This window comes from Cardiocondyla obscurior, linkage group LG07 (assembly GCF_019399895.1).
Source record: "Cardiocondyla obscurior isolate alpha-2009 linkage group LG07, Cobs3.1, whole genome shotgun sequence".
NCBI classification, from domain to species: Eukaryota; Metazoa; Arthropoda; class Insecta; order Hymenoptera; family Formicidae; genus Cardiocondyla; species Cardiocondyla obscurior.
In genome coordinates this window covers 5,486,954-5,503,578 of record NC_091870.1, presented here as the reverse complement: position 1 = coordinate 5,503,578, position 16,625 = coordinate 5,486,954, and the positions used below count along the sequence as shown (strand labels likewise).

General features: G+C 54.6%; 2 protein-coding genes across 2 annotated transcripts; both read right to left on the bottom strand.

Annotated features, from left to right (window-relative positions):
- Positions 1-993: 993 nt before the first annotated feature.
- Positions 994-3,582, bottom strand: LOC139104340 (uncharacterized). Its single transcript, XM_070659766.1, has one exon. The coding sequence runs from the start codon at positions 3,580-3,582 to the stop codon at positions 994-996; it is 2,589 nt and encodes an 862-aa protein (XP_070515867.1).
- An 8,086-nt stretch (positions 3,583-11,668) lies between these two features.
- On the bottom strand, positions 11,669-13,368 carry LOC139104339 (uncharacterized). The gene is made up of 2 exons (XM_070659765.1): positions 12,889-13,368; positions 11,669-12,769 (listed from the first exon to the last, which is right to left on the bottom strand). The coding sequence occupies exons 1-2, from the start codon at positions 13,366-13,368 to the stop codon at positions 11,669-11,671; spliced, it is 1,581 nt and encodes a 526-aa protein (XP_070515866.1).
- Positions 13,369-16,625: the final 3,257 nt, after the last annotated feature.

The following is a 16,625-nucleotide window of genomic DNA, read 5'->3' as shown; positions in this document are numbered from 1 at the left end:
TAAACAATGAGCGGTATGCGACGACTGACTAAATAAGACATTGTGTGAAATAACGGGTTCAAAACAATTTCGGCTTTAAATCGGTTATATTTAGTCTCTTTACAAAAAATGTTTGTTGTGCGCGACGGCGTCGCAAAAACTCTAAACGTGCAGCACGCGATTAAATCGAGACACTTGTCTCACGATACTCGACGCGTCGAGAAATGACAATTCGCATAAAAACGGGGATTCCGCACTCTGTTTTCAAACGACTGTGCGGCGACGAACGAAACCTCTCCTTTTATACCGAGAAAAGGCCCAGAAATTTCGGGAAAGTGCCGGCGCCGATAACACGCTATTATGAAGTGATCTCGATCGCTTCAGATGAGTTTACCGGCGTGACCACGGCATAAACAACTTAAAGGTGAGGTAACACGATGCTCACCACGGCGTGTCAAACATATTGTTGTCGAGGCTGGCGTTGAAGCCAGCTGTTCGGCACGCGGGCGCGGCGTGATCCACGCGACATCGACTCGCTAAGCGGTGACCGCGACGTTAATTATTTTGCTTTCCGAACATCCCGCCCGCCTCGCGAATTACTAAAGACAATGACGCATCGCCGGAATGAATTTACGAGAGTTAATTCGCGATTAACACAACATCATGTGCATTGCGCCCAAGAGCGAACGACGCCTCTCAGAGCAGAGAAGCGATGCACGCGAGAAAGTGAACTGAAATGAAGTCACGTCACAATGATGCTGCATCGCAGAGCAGCCTGAACAATGCTGTTATGAATAGAACACAAAAATTACAAAAATCACGCAAAAGAGAAAAGAATACAAAAAAAATCAATTGATATAATTAATCGCACGGAACCCGAAGCGCTGCACGATGCATCACTTGCAACCTCGAAATTTTAATTTACCGGACGGTCCGAAGGCGGTTCGTCGCCAACGGGCAGCAGCACGATTTTTACGACGGGCCGCACCAAAGAAGAGGCCGCGGTGCGGACAGTTACCACGCGGATGTGGCCGTCGTCGCTCGGATGCACCTGTGTAATCCTTGCGAGAGGCCAGCGCGCAGGGGGGAACTCTCGCATCGCACAAGGCACAATTGTCCCACCTGGGGCCGGGGGACGGGAGTCGCCCATTTTGGCCTTGAAGCGAGTCCGTGCAGGTACTCGCCTGACCAACGACGCCAGAAATGATCGCGCATTTGCACGACCAGCTGCCAGCGTGACAAACGGCCCGAAGGGACGTCCAACAGAGTGGGCTCCGGAACCGCCAGCGGAGCAGATCCCACCAAGAAGTGGCCCGGTGTGAGGGCCGAGATATCGTCCGGGTCGTCGCTCAGGGGGGCGAGGGGGCGCGAGTTCAAACACGCCTCGATGCCGGCTACCAGCGTGGTCATCTCCTCGAAGGTAAGAGTGGCGGAGCCGACCACCCGTCGAAGATGGTGTTTCGCCGACTTGACGGCCGCCTCCCAGAGACCTCCAACGTGGGGAGCGGCGAGGGGGTTGAAGCGCCAAGAAATGTGCTCCTCAGCCAGTGCTCGGTGAATGCGTTGGGCCTCACGACTGCTGGCTCGGAACATCTCGCGCAATTCTGCCTCCGCACCTGCAAAATTCGTCCCGCAGTCGCTGTAAACGACTTGCGGGAGGCCACGCCTGGACACGAAGCGTCGCAGCGTGGCCAGAAAGGCCTCAGACGTGTAGTCTGACACCACTTCAAGGTGCACAGCACGGGTGCACAGGCAAACGAACACGGCAACGAAGGCCTTGTGAGCCTTCCGCCCACGGCCCTTGCCGGCTCGCAGCATCAACGGCCCAGCGTAATCCACGCCCGTGTGCTGGAAAGCTCGGGACGGCCTCACCCTAGCCGAAGGAAGGTCCGCCATGAAAGGGGCCGGGGCCGCCGCCCGCCATCGCACGCATGTAACACAGCGGTGAATTGCCTTCTTCACCGCGGCTCGAGCGCCGGGAAACCAAAATCGCTGTCGCAGAAGGCCCAGGGTCTGTTGGACTCCACCATGAAGAGCGCGCGCGTGGCAGGAAGAAATCAGCAATGTCCCCAGGTGCGAGCTCCGTGGCAGAATAGCAGGGTGCTTCTCGTCATACGATAGAAGAGAGTGCCTCAGACGACCGCCCACTTGTAGCACACCCTGAGGATCCAAGAAGGGAGAGAGTCTGTGACTCCAGTGAGATCTGGGGAGCGCAGCGCCAGAAGCCACAAGCTGCACCTCTCTCTGGAGGAGGGCGGCCTGAACGCAGCGCACCACGGCCAGCAGCGCCCCGCGCAACTCCTCAGCCGAAAGGCCCAGCGACTCCGCGCGAACGCTGTCCCCTCGGCGCCATCGGAGACACCAAGCCACGACGCGAGTCAGCCGTGAAAAAGAGGAAAAATTGGTGATCCATTCGGGCTCCTCCACATCCGAAGCAGCGACCGCGGCATGCACCGAGCTCCGAGCCTCGGGAAGATCCTCCTCCGCCACAGCCTTCTCACCCCCCGCTCCCAAGTTCGCGTCCGTGAACAGCCACGCAGGGCCTCGCCACCATAGGGAAGAGTGCACCAGCTCGGAGGGAGACACCCCTCTGGAGGCGCAATCCGTGGGATTCTCGGCGCCTGCCACATGGAGCCACCTCGCCTCGGGCAGCGTGAGCTGGATTTCCGACACACGGTTGGCCACGTAGGTTGTCCACCGCGAAGGATGACGCCGGATCCAGCCGAGCGTCACAGTAGAGTCCGACCAGAGGTTGATGGATTTGGGTTGAAGGTCGAGCAGTCCTTTCACGTGAGCCACCAATCTCACGAGCAGCACCGCGGCGCAGAGCTCCAGTCTCGGCAAGGAAACCTGCTTGAGGGGGGATACCTTGGTTTTGGCGGCCACCAAGGCCACCGTCCAGCCTGACTCACCGTTGGCCCGCGTTCGAAAATAAACTACGGCAGCGTACGCCCGCTCCGAGGCGTCGGCGAAACCGTGAATTTCGACCTCCCGCAGTCCAGACAGCCGCATCCACCGCGACACCCGCACCTCCTCAAGCGCGCCGAGATCACGTACAAAGCTGCACCAGCGATCTCGGTCATTGTCCGCGAGCGGAGAATCCCAGTCAAGGCCACGCAACCAGAGGCCTTGAATAAACGTCTTCGCACGAATTGTGGCAGGCGCCAGCCAGCCCATGGGATCGAACAGCCGAGCTGACTGCGATACAACAGTGCGTTTTGTCACGACGTCCGTGGGCAGAGTGCGCACCCGAAACGAAAAAACGTCTGGAGCGGGATGCCACTGCAGGCCCAATGCAGTGTGGCAGTCCTGCGGAGACCATGAGCGAACTCCTGGCCGCGATAAGTCGCCCACCGGCACTTCCCGCAACAAATCCTCGTTGCTGGCTGCCCACTTTTTCAGCGGGAACCCGCCCGCCATGCACAGAGCTCGTACGTCCCTGAGCGCCGCTGCCGCCTCGTCCACCGAATCTCCGCCGGCCAGAACATCGTCGACGTACGTGTCGCGCCTAAGAACCGCCGCGCCCAAGGGATAGCGCCGTTCTTCGTCCTCCGCCAATTGATGCAGCGTGCGAATGGCCAAAAACGGGGCACACGCGACCATACGTGACAGTATTTAGCCGAAAGGTGACCACCGGAGAATCACGGTCAGCGCGCCACAAAATTCGCTGTAAATCGCGATCCGCGCGATGCACCTCAATTTGTCGATACATCTTTTCGATGTCGGCCGTAAACACCACGCGATGCCGACGCCAGCGAAGAAGCACGTCAGAAAGCGCGGGCAGCAAATTTGGCCCCGTAAACAGTTTATTATTGAGCGATTCACCGCCGCTCAAAGCCGCCGAGCCGTTGAAGACGACTCTTAGTTTGGAGTCCGGACCCTCCCCCTTCAGCACCCCATGATGAGGCAGATAGCAGACTGCAGCAGGAGCCCCGGCCTCGCTCACGCGGGTCATGTGACCCAACTCCTCGTATTCCCGCATGAAAGCGGAGTATTTCGCGCTCAAGGATGCGTCCCGGCTGAAGCGTCGCTCCATGCAGTGCAGCATTCGGAGTGCGAGCGCCTTGGTGGGCTCCAGGTTTGACACATCGTCCGCGCAGGGTAACCGTACCGAGTAGCGACCGTTCGCTTTGCGTCGATGCGTTCGCGCGTAGTGTTCCTCACATTTGCGATCGTCCGGGGACGCTGCCCCGGCTGCAGGCGTCGTCTCCGCCTGTTCCCAGAATTCGCGGATTAAGGCAGCGAGCGAGTCATCTGTCCCACAGTGCAAGGCCACCGCCGACGAGGGCGCAACCGCACCGCCCACCGGGCCCGACACGATCCAGCCGAAGATCGTTTCCTGCGCGATGGGATCTCGCGGGGAACCGCGTCGCACTCCCGAGCGCAGAATCATAGCGTACGCGTCCGCACCAAGCAGAATGTCCGTGGGATCGGCGGACATAAAGTCCGGGTCCGCCAACGGTATTCCCCGAAGATTGAAACGACCTGTCCGCGTGGTCCTCGAATAACGGGCCAGCGAGCCCGGGACGCTCGTCGGATCACAGGATTCGAGATATTAAGGTCGAGAATACACCGAGACTGGATTAAGTAACAAATTATAATTTATTTCTTAACAACGACGCTCGCTTAGTCAAGCAACGCCGATCGATAGAGATATGTACAATGAAGATGACAAATGAATGTGTGTACGGCGTGCGGATATAATGTGCCGGTGGGCGCGTTGGCCCTTCGATCGTGGATCGATATAACGCGTGCGCTATACGGATATTCGCGGATGGTCGCGGATGCACCACGTGAGGCGCGGTGGGTGGCGCGAGATCGTGGGCGCGGTGTTCGGCGCGTATCGTTAATTTCGGGATCGGTCTTGACGGAAGGACCGGCGGTACGCGGGCCGCGGGCGCGGAATAGTGGGCGCGGTTACGCCGCGGATCGTCGGTGTCGCGATCGATCCTGCCGGGCGGACCGACAGGATGCGGGGTGCGGGCCGCGTGACGGGCGGGGCCCGTCGTGCTATGGATCGCGATACAATTTATTTCGTTCGGTGGTTGAAATTTACCGATGCGTTGGTGGATCGCGGGGGGACGCGATGCGCGTGGTCAGGATGCACCTTGCCAGGTGTCGTTTAGCCAAGAGTCCTTGGCCGAGGCGGAGATCTCTCCACCCCGTGGATCACGACGGTGCGACAGGATCTTTTATTTCGTCCGAGTCTTCCCGTACCGCAGATCTAGGATCGAGAGTCCTCGAAGGAGGCGGAGTTCGCTCCACCCCACGAGCTAGTCGTGCGTTCGGTTCGAGATCGTACGGAGAGGATTCTGAGCGCCAGGATCTCCTGGCCGAGACGAAGTTCGCTTCACCCCGTGGTTCGTGCTCTAGGACGGATGTTCGCTCGAGAGCGAACGGATCAGGACGGTCCCGCTGAGTCCTGGCGTCGACTTTTTATATGTAAAAAGTGACGGCGCAGGGTTGCCGGGGCTCAGCGGGGTGCGTGACGTGTCCCGACGCGTGGCGCCGAGGCCCCGGGATGCGGCGCGCTCGGAAACGACGGGCCTCGACGTCGACGGCGCGGTTCGGCGGCGCTCGGAAACGCTCGGCTAAGTCCGCGGATGGACTTAGCCGCGGAACGGCTACGCGTTGCCGTACTGTGCCGGCGCAGATAAAATTATAAAGTTTGGGGCGCACCGCGCCCCGGGTCCCCGCCGGACGGTGTTGTGTCCGGCGGCCGGCCGTTGTTGTGGCCGGAACGGTGCATCGCCGGGTGCACCGTTACATCACCCCCCCTCGCAGAATGGTGCCTGCATTTGAGGCACTTTTACGCCTTCCTCTGCTGCGACTTCTCCTTGCATGATCTAAGTCGTCCGGCAGCATCGAATCGTAAATGCCACCGGCGATTGCCCAGCCGCGGTTTGTACTGGCGGGCGATGTGGACGGCGAAGTGCGGGATGTCCAGTATGACTCCCGGCTCCACTTCGACCGGAATCGGCGGCGGCGGTATGGGCCCCATCACCCGTAGCGGCTCCAGCGTCGGACGGGGTGGGGCAGGCGTGCTGACCACTCGTTTTGGCGGCGGCGGAGGCGGCGGCGGCGGTGTTAGAAGCCAAGCCCGCTTCTGTGCGTTCTGTGCGTCAGAACGCTGTATTATCGTTCCGACCCTCGGAACGGTGGTCCGGCTCGGTCGGCGATCGCTGGCGGTCGTCGACGTTGGCTCGGCGGAGTCCGGTTGGGAGGTGGATCCCCGAAACGCCGTCACCCAGGTCGGGCTGATGGCCGGTTCCGCCGGGTCGTAGCCCTCGTTGAGGATCTCGTTGATCTCGCGTAATATATCCCGCTCCATCGCGGGTTCGTGATCGAATGTCGGTCCCGGCGTGCGATCTCATCTCGTTTTGCCAACTTTGCGTGTTTTTGTTGACAGATCGCGATGTTTACGTCAGGCGGTCGTCGGTTAGCGGTTCGGCCGTTTCGATTTTTAGATTTTTCACGTGAACGTGACGATACCACCTCCCGCGTTCGCTCCGGAGATCGACGATTACCGGTGAGATAATTCGGCGGATCTCGAGCGGGCCGATGAATTTTGGCGCGAGCTTGGCGTTGAAGGCGGCGGCTTTGTTCGAGAGGGGGTGATCGCGTTTCCATACGATGTCTCCGATGACGGGTCTCCACTCTCGTCGTCGCAGGTTGTAGTGGTGTTCCTGCCGTTGAAATGCCCGGGCAAGATGAATGCGCGCTAATTCGAAGGCCTCGTCGAGTTGTTTCTTACGCGCGGACGGTGCGATATTTTCGCCGGGCGGCTCTTCGGGCCGACGGAGTTCGCGGCCGTGCTCGAGGAACGCAGGTGTATAGCCGGTCGCTTCGCTGGTCGCGGTATTGAACGCGAATTGAATTTCGGGGAGGTACTCGTCCCAGGCTCGGTGCTTTTTCTTTACGTATTGCGAGATCATGGTTTTGACAGTTCGGTTAGCGCGTTCGACTGGGTTACACTGCGGTGCGTAGGCGGGCGTGAATTTATGTCGGATCCCTAGCTCGCGCAACATCGCGGTAACTTTTTCGGCTTTGAATTGCGTGCCGTTATCGGATAAGATCTCTTCCGGACACCCGTGTCGCAAAATAATGGCTTCGCGGAGATGCTGCTTAATTACGTCCGCGGTCGCGCGGCGTAATGCTCGGAGCTCGACCCACTTCGTAAAGCGGTCTTGCATATTAAGCAGCCAAATGTGTCCCTTAGAGGATCGGGGTAGCGGTCCTATGAGATCGATCGCGATTTGCTGGCCGGGGCGCGTAATCTCGGTACTGTGGAGTGTCCCGGGCGGTTTGGCTTGTTCGACTTTATGCCCCAAGCTGGGCACTTATGAATGTATCGCGCGATATCGCGAAACATACCGGGCCAGTAGAAATACGGCGCGATGCGGGCGATCGTTTTTGCGATGCCGAGATGTCCCGCGGTCGGCTCGTCGTGGTATCTTTTCATGATATTCGGACGATTGTCGGACGGTACGCATTCCTTCCACTGTTGGGCGGCCGGCGCGTCTTTAAAGTCTAGCTTATGCAACACGTGTTTGTATAGGCGCCCGTTTTCGATCCGTACATCGGGTGTTTCGTGCGGTCGTTCCCGGACTTTCTGCCACAGGGTTTCGTACCATGGGCATTTTGGTCGCGTCGTGCTCCCCACATGCGTCTGTCGCGAGAGTGCGTCGGCTACACGGTTCAATGCCCCCTTCCGGTACCGGATCTCGAACTGATATTGCTGCAGCTCGAATGCCCAGCGTCCTAACCGCCCGGTTGGAGATTCGAGTTTCTGCAGCCACTTTAGTGACTGATGGTCGGTCACTACAAGAAATTCGTACCCCTCGAGATAGCCGCGCATCTTTCTAATTCCCCATACGACGGCCAGGCATTCGAGCTCGGTGGCGCTATAATTGCGTTCGGCGTGATTTAACGTCCGGCTGGCGTATGCCACGACGCGTTCCCCCTCTGGGAAATGTTGCGTGAGAACGGCGCCGAGGCCGGCGGTACTCGCGTCGGTTTGCAGTACGAATTTGCGCGTAAAATCTGGACAGGCGAGAACCGGCGCGGATGTCAGTATGGTCTTTAGTTGTTCGAACGCGGTGTGTTCCTCGCTTCCCCACGTCCATTTGGTCTGTTTACGCGTCAACGCGGTGAGGGGAGCGGCTACGGTCGCGAAATCGCGTATGAATCGTCGATACCACGACGCGACGCCCAGAAAACGACGTACCTGTCGCACGTTCTGGGGCACGGGCCAGTCGGTCACCGCGGCGGTCTTTTCCGGATCGGTCCGTATTCCGTGGCGGTCAATTATATGCCCCAGATATTTAATACTCTCGGTGCAAAATTTGCATTTTTCGGCATTGAGGCGAAGGCGCGCGTCGCGTAGTCGGCGAAATACCTCGGTCAAGGTGGTCAAGTGACTTTCGAAATCGGGGCTACATATAACGATATCGTCGAGATAAACGAAAACGGATGGTTCGAGTGCGGGTCCTCGGATTGTATCGAGTAATCGTTGGAACGTGGCCGGCGCGGAATGTAGCCCGAATGGCATTACGCGAAACTGCATGAGCCCTCGTCCGGGGACGGTAAACGCGGTGACCGGACGGCTCTCGGCGGCGAGAGGTACCTGCCAGTATCCGTTTTTTAAGTCGAGGGTCGAGAGATACTTCGCCCCCCGTAATTTATCTAGCGTCGCGTTGATTTGTGGCAGCGGATACGCGTCGCGAGCGGTGATTTCGTTCACTCGTCGGAAATCGATGCAAAATCGATGTTTTCCGTCTCGCTTTTTAACCAACACGATCGGGGAACTCCACCCGCTTTCCGACGGTTCGATTACCCCCTCGGCCAGCATTTTCTCTACCTCCTCGTCGATAATAGCCTGCATTGCCGGATTACGCGGGCGGTACCGTTGCTTGATCGGTGTATCGGTCAGGACTTTTAAACGATGTTCGATCTTTTGCGTCGGGCCGCGTACGTCTTGAAATTTCGCGAGTTCGCTTTCGAGAAATGATTGCAGCCGTTCTGTTTCGGTTAATGGTTTCGTTCGGTCGGTATCCCTCTCGTCGTCCGGTCTGGCCCCCCCGCAGTGGAGGCGTCGCGACGTTAATTGTTCGTTAGATCGCGGGGGAGGCGGGATGGCAAATCCGGCGCGCTGCCATATGTCTACTCCGAGGAGAACGGCGCTATCCAAGGTCGGGATTACCTGGAATTCGTGGTCGAAGCTTTGGTCCGCGATATGTATTTCCCCCCGGATCGTCTCGATTACGTCGACCGCCGACCCGTCCGCGAGCTGCACCCGACCGGAGATATCTCGGCTTCGGGCACCGGCTCGACGTAAGGTTTCGGCCGTGTCGACGTTTACGTAGGATGCTTCCGAGCCGGTGTCCAGAAGCGCTTCATACGGTCGTCCGTGTATTGTAACGGTCAGGTGCGGTCGCGGCAGGTATCTTATTGCGGGGACCGAGGCGCGTCCGCCGATTCCTCGGTCCGATTGCCGTTTCCCGCCGGGTGGCAATCTCGCGTTAAAATCCCGTCCTTCCCGCATTGTGAACAAAATTTCCTCGGTATTCTTTTACAATCGAACCGAGTGTGCCCGCGTTGCTTACACCTCCAGCAACACTCGGCTCGATCGTAAGCGGTGTTGGTCGCGGCGGCGGCGCGCGGGGCGGCGGGACGCGGTTGCCGGTCGAGGCTTTTCTCGATTTCCGCGGTCCGGCGGGCGAGTTCGGCGGCGGTCCGAACATGTTCGCTACTAATGAAGGGCCGTAGCCGAGGATCCATATTTTCCAGCAGAATCTCGAGTTTCATTTCCTCGGTATAACCCCCTGCACGTCGCATCAGAGTGGTTATTTCTGTGGCGAACTTCCGATACGGCTCGCCGGACTTTTGCGTGCGTGCGTCTATTTCGCGTCTTAATTGGGCGCGGTATCGGTACGGCAAGAATTGTTCTTGGAACGCGTCGCGAAATTCCACCCAGGTACGCCACTCGTCGCGATGGTTTCGGAACCACTCCAATGCCTCCCCACGCAAAAGCTCGGGTAATCCGCGTAATAAGTGCCGGCCTCGGAATCCGTAAACTTCGGTCAGTTCGGCCACTCGTTCCAGGAATCCCGCCGGGTCTTTCCCGTCGAACTGACATCCCCATTTTCTAATTTGCCCCATGATTTTCGTGAGATCTTCCGCGGGCGGTTCGGTTCGCGTGTGTATGACCGGCGTAGGGGCGGCTACGACGGGCGGGGAAATTGCCTCGGGGGTGGCCTGAGTCACCTCAATTAAGGGTGTAGTCATCGTGGCCTGGGACGGTCCTGGTCGCGGTGTGAAATACTCGTCCGGATGGTTTTTAACGTACTGGCTAAGACGGTGCCTTAATTCGTCGATCGTGCCTGTCGCGTCTATCCGTAGTTCCTCGAGTTCGGTCGCAAGTTCGCTTTTTGACAGTCGGTAAATCCAGCCTCGGGGCATTCCGGTGCGTTAACTAGTGACCTCAGGGTCCCTGTTCGGGCGCCATGAAACGACCTGTCCGCGTGGTCCTCGAATAACGGGCCAGCAAGCCCGGGACGCTCGTCGGATCACAGGATTCGAGATATTAAGGTCGAGAATACACCGAGACTGGATTAAGTAACAAATTATAATTTATTTCTTAACAACGACGCTCGCTTAGTCAAGCGACGCCGATCGATAGAGATATGTACAATGAAGATGACAAATGAATGTGTGTACGGCGTGCGGATATAATGTGCCGGTGGGCGCGTCGGCCCTTCGATCGTGGATCGATATAACGCGTGCGCTATACGGATATTCGCGGATGGTCGCGGATGCACCACGTGAGGCGCGGTGGGTGGCGCGAGATCGTGGGCGCGGTGTTCGGCGCGTATCGTTAATTTCGGGATCGGTCTTGACGGAAGGACCGGCGGTACGCGGGCCGCGGGCGCGGAATAGTGGGCGCGGTTACGCCGCGGATCGTCGGTGTCGCGATCGATCCTGCCGGGCGGACCGACAGGATGCGCGGTGCGGGCCGCGTGACGGGCGGGGCCCGTCGTGCTATGGATCGCGATACAATTTATTTCGTTCGGTGGTTGAAATTTACCGATGCGTTGGTGGATCGCGGGGGGACGCGATGCGCGTGGTCAGGATGCACCTTGCCAGGTGTCGTTTAGCCAAGAGTCCTTGGCCGAGGCGGAGATCTCTCCACCCCGTGGATCACGACGGTGCGACAGGATCTTTTATTTCGTCCGAGTCTTCCCGTACCGCAGATCTAGGATCGAGAGTCCTCGAAGGAGGCGGAGTTCGCTCCACCCCACGAGCTAGTCGTGCGTTCGGTTCGAGATCGTACGGAGAGGATTCTGAGCGCCAGGATCTCCTGGCCGAGACGAAGTTTGCTTCACCCCGTGGTTCGTGCTCTAGGACGGATGTTCGCTCGAGGGCGAACGGATCAGGACGGTCCCGCTGAGTCCTGGCGTCGACTTTTTATATGTAAAAAGTGACGGCGCAGGGTTGCCGGGGCTCAGCGGGGTGCGTGACGTGTCCCGACGCGTGGCGCCGAGGCCCCGGGATGCGGCGCGCTCGGAAACGACGGGCCTCGACGTCGACGGCGCGGTTCGGCGGCGCTCGGAAACGCTCGGCTAAGTCCGCGGATGGACTTAGCCGCGGAACGGCTACGCGTTGCCGTACTGTGCCGGCGCAGATAAAATTATAAAGTTTGGGGCGCACCGCGCTCCGGGTCCCCGCCGGACGGTGTTGTGTCCGGCGGCCGGCCGTTGTTGTGGCCGGAACGGTGCATCGCCGGGTGCACCGTTACAAGATGAGGCCAGTCGCGCGTCACCGTGCTGGCCAGCCCAGCATAAGCGGTAATTCGCTGTAGAATAATCGCCCGACACGTGGTCTCCGATCCCCCGCACCGGGGTGCCATTCGTAGCGTCACCACGCCCTTCGCCGTGTCGCACTGCCGTCCGTCAACTCCGAAAATCGCGGTGCTTGATCGTTCGCGAGGCAAACGCAGTCGTTGCACCAGCGCCTCGGTGACCATCGACGCGTCCGAGCCTTGGTCAATAAGCGCTCTAACGTGGTGCTCGTTACCGAAATGATCGCGTAAAGCGATCCGCGCCATGGCAAAGAGAACGGTTCTCCTCCCCTCCGCGAAATGACACGAAGCTGTCGCGTCAGTCCTGTCCGTGACAACCGCACTCGCGCCCGCCCCCGGCTCCGTCGACTCATGGAGAGCCGTGTGGTGCTTGCCGCTGCACACCGTACACGTACGGGTAGAGAGGCAGTCGGCCACCCTGTGACGCCCCAGGCAATTCCAGCAGAGGCCAGCCTGCACAACGAAAGTCCTTCTCTCTTTCGGCGTCTTCTTCTTAAAAGCCTCGCACAGCATGACGAAATGGTCCCGGTGACACAGCGCGCATCTGTCACGCTCGGCCTTCGTCTGCGCCGTCTTTGCGAGATGAGATCGCACGGGCTTGGAAGAGCGATCTCCGCTCTTAGTCTCAGGCCGCGCTCTCTCCACCTTGACCGCCTCCAGAGTATGCAGCTGCTTCTCCAGAAACTTCTTGAGCGTGGCGTACGACGGGGTGTCGGACGAGTCGCCAATACTCGCCTCCCACTCCCGCCTGGAGGTCGGGTCGAGCATCTCCACGGTAGTGAAAACGAAAAGATCCTCGCTCGAGTGAATGGGCCGCCCGATGCTAGCTAATGACCCGACCGTGCTCGTCATCGAGAGGAAAAGTTTCCTCAGTCCCTCCGCCGATTCCGTCCTCAACTTAGGCAGCGAGGTATACGCCGCATACGCCGACTGCACCAGCAAGCGCTGATTATCGTAGAAACCGGACAACGCGTCCCACGCCCTGGCAAAATTATCTTCCGTGGTGGAAAATTCATTAATAAGCGACGCGGCTCCCCCTTGACACCGACCTTAAGATAATGCAATTTCGTCACGTTTGCCAAAGCAATATTCTCAACGATCAGTGTTTGAAATAGATCGCGAAAGGACGGCCACTCTTCGAATCGCCCCGAGAATTTCGGTATCTCGATCTTAGGAAGAGTCGTTCGCGGAGGCGCGGGGACCACAGTTCTCGGCGGTCGATCGACCACTCGATCCGCAGTCAAATCTTCTTGCATCTTGAGCAACTCTGCTCGCTGGTCAAGATACACGCCTTCCGCGACGTCTATAACGCTTGAAAGATGATATTCATGTACCTTCAACGCTTCCCAATGCGATCGTCGAAGCTGATCGTGACGCTCCTCGAATCGGTCCCACTTCTTATCCAAGGCCACAATTGCAGAGGCCAGCATTGGGCCGGTTCTTCTGGCGGCGCAGACCTTTTTAACGTTAGCCACGGTGCGACTCATGCGACCCTGAAGCTCCCGCTGATCCTCAATAAGCGCCTCCATCCTTGCAGTTGTCTGCTGTCGATGCACTTATTACCGTACCGTACTGTTGCTCTTTCAAATCCGGCTCGAAGGACCATTAAATGTGTGAAATAACGGGTTCAAAACAATTTCGGCTTTAAATCGGTTATATTTAGTCTCTTTACAAAAAATGTTTGTTGTGCGCGACGGCGTCGCAAAAACTCTAAACGTGCAGCACGCGATTAAATCGAGACACTTGTCTCACGATACTCGACGCGTCGAGAAATGACAATTCGCATAAAAACGGGGATTTCGCACTCTGTTTTCAAACGACTGTGCGGCGACGAACGAAACCTCTCCTTTTATACCGAGAAAAGGCCCAGAAATTTCGGGAAAGTGCCGGCGCCGATAACACGCTATTATGAAGTGATCTCGATCGCTTCAGATGAGTTTACCGGCGTGACCACGGCATAAACAACTTAAAGGTGAGGTAACACGATGCTCACCACGGCGTGTCAAACATATTGTTTTCGAGGCTGGCGTTGAAGCCAGCTGTTCGGCACGCGGGCGCGGCGTGATCCACGCGACATCGACTCGCTAAGCGATGACCGCGACGTTAATTATTTTGTTTTCCGAACAGACATGAAACGAAAAACACGGACGTATCGTGAACAACGATGGAATTCTAGTCGACTTAATAAGAAACTTTTAGACGATTAAACACGGATGAAGCAAATATTATAAAAAAAAATTGTTTAGAATTTTATGTTACTGCAGCGGAACAAATTTGTAAAAAATTACCAATAAATAATAAATTATTATTTAAATTAAAAGTCTTCCAACATGCAGCGTTATTTGATGCACACAGAGACATTACGTTTAATGATGTTTCTTTTGTTGCTGAAACCATCGGTAGTTTTGACAAGAACGATTTGAAAAATAAATGGTCTAAAATACATTTTGATTTTACAGATGCAGAGAAACAGCATCTCGCAACATTAAACTTTGATAATATGTGGAAAGAAATTTTTTAAAGTAAAAATAACATACAGAAATATGAAAATTTAAAATTATTTATTAATACAGTTAGAACATTTCCAAATTCTAATGCCGATTCTGAAAGAGTATTTTCATTATTAACAGATATAAAAACGAAAAAACGTATTCAACTTTCTTCGGCTAGTGTTAATGCTATTTGCGTTTTAAAATCTGATTTACAAACAAAAAAACAAAATATTTTAAATATGAGTATATATATAAGGTGTTTATTTTCTCCTCAGAGGTACACCGGGACTTTCGCTTCCCCAATTTTCTGCTTACAGTTTCATAAAATATATCTTCAAACTTCATTCTTATCTTTAAACTATTTCTACTTTTGCAATCTTCTTTCTTCTTACAGCCGTTTCCTGAAAGTAAAAAACTTATATCCTACGCCTTTTTCCTTTTCTATTACCTACGCGTCGAGAGAGAGAGAGATCACACCTCCATTCATTCTTTACATTATTTTGCCTTAATTCTACCTTAAATTCTATCTTTGGACCTCCGCTTCCAACGCTTTTTTCTTTTATACTTTCAATCACTCCTATTTTTTTCCCTTGTTCTTTCCAAATTTTCCAACCAATCAATCCCCCTTCCTTCCCCTCCCAGAATTTCCTCCACCATTTCCTCCCAACTATTCTCGTTTCCCCAATCTATACATTTTTCCCATATATGTTCCCAAGTTTCTTCCTTCTCCAAACATATTCTACATTTTCTTTTCTTCTCTCCCTCCCAATATTTATTTCCTCTCATTTCCTCCCCTAATCTAAATTTTGCCATTCTTTGCCATTTTTCTTCTTTCCACCCCAATTTCAAATATCCTGGTATCCCTTTCTCTTTCACTTTTTTATAATACTTATTAAATCTTGACTCTCTTATTTTTTTCCATCTTTCCTCTCTTTGCCATTCTTTATCCTTTTTCACCAAATATTCCCCCCTTATTTCCCCTTTTTCTCTTAGATCTTCCACCTCTTTTCCCGACCACCCAAATTTTTCAAAAAATTCCTCTCTTTCTTTTTCCCATTTTCCTTTGCTTCTTCCCTCCCTTGCTCTTCCCTTCATTTCTTCCCAGCACCATTTAGCTAGAACCCCTCCTTTCCCTTCTTCTAACCGTTTTTCATATTTCCGTGCTCTCATCCCTGCTCTACCTTTCAATTTATCCCTCTGTAGTTCTTCTCTCACTATATATCCTGGTACATATCTTCTTACTCCCAGCACCCATCTCAAGTATTTTTCCTGTAATATCTCCACCTCTTCTCTTTCCTTCCATCCCCATATTTTCACGCCGTAATTAATAACCGACCATACCAATTTATCAAATAGCCATATTCTTTTACTCCAGTCTTTTCCGAATTTTCTTTTACCTATACTCCACACCTGCTCCATTATTCTTGCCGCTCTTCTTACTCTGTCCTTTACATGCTCTTTCTGCTCTCCATTTCTCATAATTATGTATCCCAAATACTTGAAACTTTTTACTTCCTCTATTTCTTCCCCTTTCCATACCCATTTAGTTTTTTTCCATCTTCCTCCCCCCTTTCTACACCTCATTATCTTTGTTTTCTTTACATTCACTTCCAATCCCTTTTCCTTTACATATTCTTCCATACTTTTAATCATTCCTTTCATGCCTGCCTCATTTTCTGCCAGTAGCGCAATGTCATCCGCGTACGCCAGCGAGTAAACTCTCCTGTCTTTTATTCTTATACCCCCCCCCCATCCTCCTTTTTCTAATTCTTCATCTATGTCTGCCAACAAGAGCGTGAACAGGCTAGGACTAAGCGGACAACCCTGTCTTACTCCTTTTGTCGTCCAGAAACTTTTCCTTTCTTTATCCTTCACCTTTACTTTATTCACCGTTTCCTCTAATATTTCTTCACACCTTCTTATCAATCCCTCCCTTACCCCTCTTTTCTTCATTGTTTCCACCAATTTTCTCCTGTCTACAGAGTCAAACGCCGCTCTCATATCTATAAACACAATTACCATTTTTCCTTCCTTTTCTTCTATCTTCTTATTTAGCAAATAATTTAACACATATATTTGATCCACTGTCCTTATGTCTCTTCTAAAACCGGCTTGACTCTGCGGTAATATTCCTTTTTCTTCTATTTCCTTTCTTAATCTTTCTGCTAACACAGATGCATACACTTTATACGCAGTCTGTGTCAACGTTATCCCTCTATACTCTTCTACTTTTTCACCTTTTCCTCTTTTTAACACCGGAACTATCACACCTTCTCTTCATTCCTCCGGCATCC

Bases quoted from the DNA above. Each gene is read 5' to 3' on its own strand.
- LOC139104340 (XM_070659766.1), bottom strand. From the start codon at position 3,582: ATGGTCGCGTGTGCCCCGTTTTTGGCCATTCGCACGCTGCATCAATTG.
- LOC139104339 (XM_070659765.1), bottom strand. From the start codon at position 13,368: ATGGAGGCGCTTATTGAGGATCAGCGGGAGCTTCAGGGTCGCATGAGT. The intron at 12,770-12,888 runs GTCGGTGTCAAG...TTGCTGGTGCAG, and splicing joins CGAAATTGCATTATCTTAAG to TCGGCGTATGCGGCGTATAC.